We start from the raw sequence: 4586 nt of genomic DNA on the forward strand, positions 1-4586 counted from the left end.
GGGTAATTGTAAAAACTTGTTTATTACTAAATCCTTTATTTTTTCAGAAACTTCTTTACTCTGCATACACAATAATTTACAAGTTTCTAATTTCTCTTTTGCTACCTCCAGAAGACATGATTTCATTTCTTTCAGAACAATTAGATTTTCTTCCGTCAATGATATACGTCCCATTCTATGTTCTTCAATACCATTGCCCGAAATCGATAGATAATTTTTCGAGAAACATTTAGATTTTACAATATTGAAATTTGTGTTTAGATAAATTTTTGATTTACATGAATCATCCATGAACGATATCATTTCATACATTAAATGTAAAAAATCAGTAAACTTAAAGATGTCCATCCATAAATACATAGTATGTGTTATTATTATTACCACTGGTGAATAACGATCGTTAATCCATGTGCAACCGATGTGTCTGAATTTTCTATTTATAAAACTCAAATTGAATACAGACGTTCCCAGCATAACAAAATCGGGTTGAGATGGATAACGCGTGGATAATTTAACATTTTTTACACCTGCACTTGTGTTCATATTGAATATCGGACTAATATATTTCACTAGTCACACACGATAAGGACATACGACAACACAATAGAATTTTTCTTACGTTCAACCGCGATTTATAGATATTTCTGAAGAGGGTGGGGAAGGATTTGAAATATGGTTGGTTGTTCATTCAAAGAAACAAAAATAATAAATCTCATTTGGTGGGAGAAGGAATGGCAATTTTATCTTTACAAGTATACGAAGGGAGGCGGTAAAATATGTTATCAAAATTTAAAATGAGGCGCTAAAATACGTTTTATCAAATTGCTTCATTGTTAAGCATTACATACAATCTCCTACTTGACGGATAAATCCCAAATTTCGCACAACTCATTTTTAACATCAAGAAGTTATATTAGAAAAATTAAAAAACAAAAAATTATTTTTCAATTTTTCTAATAATATAAATAATATATAATAACTCATAAGTTATTATTTCAAAAACTAAATATGATGTAAAAAAATTAAAGACACATTTGGAATCAGTGTTGAAATTTCATAAAAAATTTACTAAAATATTGTAGATAACAGACATTTTTTTACTATTTATTGTTTTATATAATTTTTAAAAATTAAATTTTTTTTAAACACTTAAAACAAATCTGTCGTTGTCCATCAATATTTATAAATCTTAATTATAACGATCCAGCTTGATGCGGTCAGTATCTTCAGTATCATTAGCCAATACAATTATTTGAGATGTATCCCCCAGTTCGTATCCTTCGTCTATAGTCATGTTATCTTCTCGAAGTACCGTTGGCAAAACTTTATTTTCTTTACTCCAATCGCGAACCAAATTTTCATACGGCTCAATAAGATCCTTATTTTTCTTTAAATTTGTTAGTTCATTAGCATATAATAAACAACAGTTGCGCAACATATTTCCGTGCTGACCGCGTTGAAAAATATACTTGAACAAAGTATTTGCAACATCGTTAATTTCATCATAATCATCACAACGTAGAATATCTATACTCCTATTCAATAAAAATGTTTCAAATTTACGAGTAAATTTGTTTTGAGAATCTATAATAAAAATAATTAAAAGATTAAAAACGTTAATATAATAACTATTTATTATATTACAAAATATCTTCTAATCTAATATTTATTAAATATTTAGTTTGGTTAATATTAATTTTTATAGATTATGTTTACTTGAATTTTATATAAAAAAATTGCATACCAATTGAGTAGAAGTTAAAAAAATAGTTCAATTTTAATCTATGTAGAAAAGTTAACTTACTTATGATTTCCTTATTATCCAAACCATAATTTTGGAAACAAGTTAATAAGTTCTGCTTTGACTGCTGAATGGGGTCATTGGATTTTACCTGTAAATCTATTATTAGTCAATGGAATATTCGGTACAATATTTTTATCATTAGAAATATGTAACATAAAGTAGGAAAGCAAGAAAAGTATGAAAAGGTCTATGTTAAATAAATAAATTATTAGAGTTTTCTAAAATTTAAATCCATAATGTTGAAATTTTACTATACTCTATCTGACTAATGAATAAATTTAGGTTATAATTGAATATCCAGTGTATAAATATAGAAAAATTGAATTTAGAAACTTTTAATATAAAATTTGTAAAATAAAATGTCATTTATTCACACAATAGTATTTTTAATATAATTTAAAAATATTAATTTATAGTGTTATAATTTTACTCACGAGATTTAAAAAGAAAAAAAAACAAATATATTTCGTAAAAATCATTTTTCTGTCAATCTTAACTTATAAAATAGTATTAGAAAAATATCTTTAACGTAATAGCCAATTGCTATTTAAATGTTTTAACCTTTTAAAATTATATTGAATCAAATAATGAATGAATATTAATAACATTTGTTCAAACGAAACTCAACCTGTGTTTGTCACATATATAATATTTTATTTCAAATTCATAAATACACTTTGTGAATGTTTCAAAAAAGTTATGTAGTTCCTTATATTTTTAAAATATGTATAATGATAGTGTTAACGCCACATAATTTTATTACTGTTCTATTACTTTTTTTTAAATTTTCGGTTAGGAAATTTTATTTATAACAAAATCCAGCACAGTGGGATCGCGGAATAGTGGGGACGNAAAAAAACCCAGCACAGTGGGGTCGCGGCATAGTGGGGATGTTGCATAGTTGGGTCCAGTATAGATTTAATCTGACAGTGATTAAAATCACTATCATAAGAAACGCTTCGATGCAAATCTATAGATAGTGTTTAATACTAAGAAATTGATGAATAATTACAAAAGCAACTATAACCTTAATATTAAAATAGCATATTTTTGATTACGGTAGCCATTTGTGCATAGAAGAAAAAGTGTCGGGACAAATTTTTTTTTTCATTTTATAGTACATAAAATAAGCTTTAATTTGATATATGTTTAAAGGACGCAGTATTTCCGGAACATTTTCAAAAGTTCAGTTGAAAAAGATCTATGTTTTTTACAATATTTTAAGTTTTGAACGCCCCCTATATAAGGGGAAATTGTCCAATTTTAATAAAAAGTATGTCAAATGAAAGATGTACTTATAATGTATTTAGAAAAAAAAAATTTGTGCTGATATATACATTTTTCAAAAAGTTATAGCATTTTTAAGTTGAAAATTTAAAATCGAAAATCGAAAATTTTAACACAAAAATAGTGTTTTTTTAACTACGGCAGCCGTTTAAATGTAGAAAAAAAAGTGTCGGGACAAATTTTTTTTTTTCATTTTGTAGTACATAAAATAAGCTTTAATTTGATATATGTTTAAAGGACGCAGTCTTTCCGGAACATTTTCAAAAATTAAGTTGAAAAAATTAATTTTTGTAAAAAAGTTGCCATTTTAAATCCCCCCCAATGAGCAGGTTAAGTGATAGATTTTCAAAAAAATGATATCAAATGAAAGGTAAATATCTTAAGGTTTTAGTATAAAAAAAATTATGTAGATTTGTTAATTTTTAAAAAAGTTATGGAAGTTTTAAGAAAAAAAAGTGAAAAAATTTCGAAAATTAGCGATTTTTAAATTTGTAATTTTTTTGGATATTTCCCCCATTTGCGGGGAACGAGGGAATTTTTTTCAATTTTTAAGGGTAATGTCTTCAACTAGATACAATTTGTGATCTCTTGACGTATTGTTGAAAGAAATCGGTCCAGTGAGAGCTGAGAAAAAGTGGCAACAGACATAAAAAAAAAAACAAATAGTATAATTAATACCTTCTCCGATTCGCATCGAAGCTAAAAAATACTTTTAAAATTTTAAAATTGGACAAGTCATTTTTGAGATTTTGTTGTTTAAAAAGCATCAATTTTGAGTTTGGAAGCACAGTTTGCCACAGTAAAAACTAATCAATGTGTAATTCCGTAGACACAATAATCATAAATTGCCTGATTATTGTTGCTTGGTTTATCTAAATGATCGTATTTGAGCATGAAACGATCAATAAATATTGTTATTTGATATTGTACCTTATCAATGGAATTATTAAACATCAATAAAAATATGATTTACGATTGAATTTTTTTCACGTTTACAAGTGAAAGTAGATAGTTGTTGAAAAACATGTGTGTTATCAAATTAAATATTTTAGTCAATCATAACCAATTGTTCGTTGTTATTCGTCAAAATGATTTTAACGCGTCTTTTTCATTTTACGGCATGAAAATTTAAAGGTCAGATATTTTCAAATTGACTTTTTAATTTTTTAACTCTTTATAATTTTCTGTAAAAATTAATCAATTTGAGAAATTATTATTTATAATAACTATTGTACTATTATCATGTTGTGCTACATTTTTTTATTGAGAGTTTTTAATTTATGTGGTTTAATTGTATTTTAACAAACATAATATTATGAGGTTGTCGTTTTATGAAAAATATCACATACTCTTCCTTACAACGGACATATGTTACTAAATTAAACACTACTTTTATACATAAATAATTTATTATGTAATTAATTTAGTACTTGACTTAGAATGTTAATATTATTACTTTCAAAGTTACTCAGCTTGCAATATGTATAATTTTTTT

General features: G+C 25.5%; 1 protein-coding gene across 1 annotated transcript; it reads right to left on the bottom strand.

The window, feature by feature from the left end:
- Positions 1-1046: 1046 nt before the first annotated feature.
- Positions 1047-2368, bottom strand: LOC126899687 (uncharacterized). Its single transcript, XM_050674793.1, has 3 exons — positions 2239-2368; positions 1805-1892; positions 1047-1584 (listed from the first exon to the last, which is right to left on the bottom strand). The coding sequence occupies exons 1-3, from the start codon at positions 2281-2283 to the stop codon at positions 1190-1192; spliced, it is 528 nt and encodes a 175-aa protein (XP_050530750.1). The 5' UTR covers positions 2284-2368; the 3' UTR covers positions 1047-1189.
- Positions 2369-4586: the final 2218 nt, after the last annotated feature.

This window comes from Daktulosphaira vitifoliae, unplaced genomic scaffold (assembly GCF_025091365.1).
Source record: "Daktulosphaira vitifoliae isolate Bord-2020 unplaced genomic scaffold, ASM2509136v1 Scaffold_2, whole genome shotgun sequence".
Taxonomy (NCBI): Eukaryota; Metazoa; Arthropoda; class Insecta; order Hemiptera; family Phylloxeridae; genus Daktulosphaira; species Daktulosphaira vitifoliae.

Bases quoted from the DNA above. Each gene is read 5' to 3' on its own strand.
- LOC126899687 (XM_050674793.1), bottom strand. From the start codon at position 2,283: ATGATTTTTACGAAATATATTTGTTTTTTTTTCTTTTTAAATCTC. The intron at 1,893-2,238 runs GTGAGTAAAATT...ATAGATTTACAG, and splicing joins TTTTTTTCTTTTTAAATCTC to GTAAAATCCAATGACCCCAT. The intron at 1,585-1,804 runs GTAAGTTAACTT...TTTTTATTATAG, and splicing joins GGATAATAAGGAAATCATAA to ATTCTCAAAACAAATTTACT.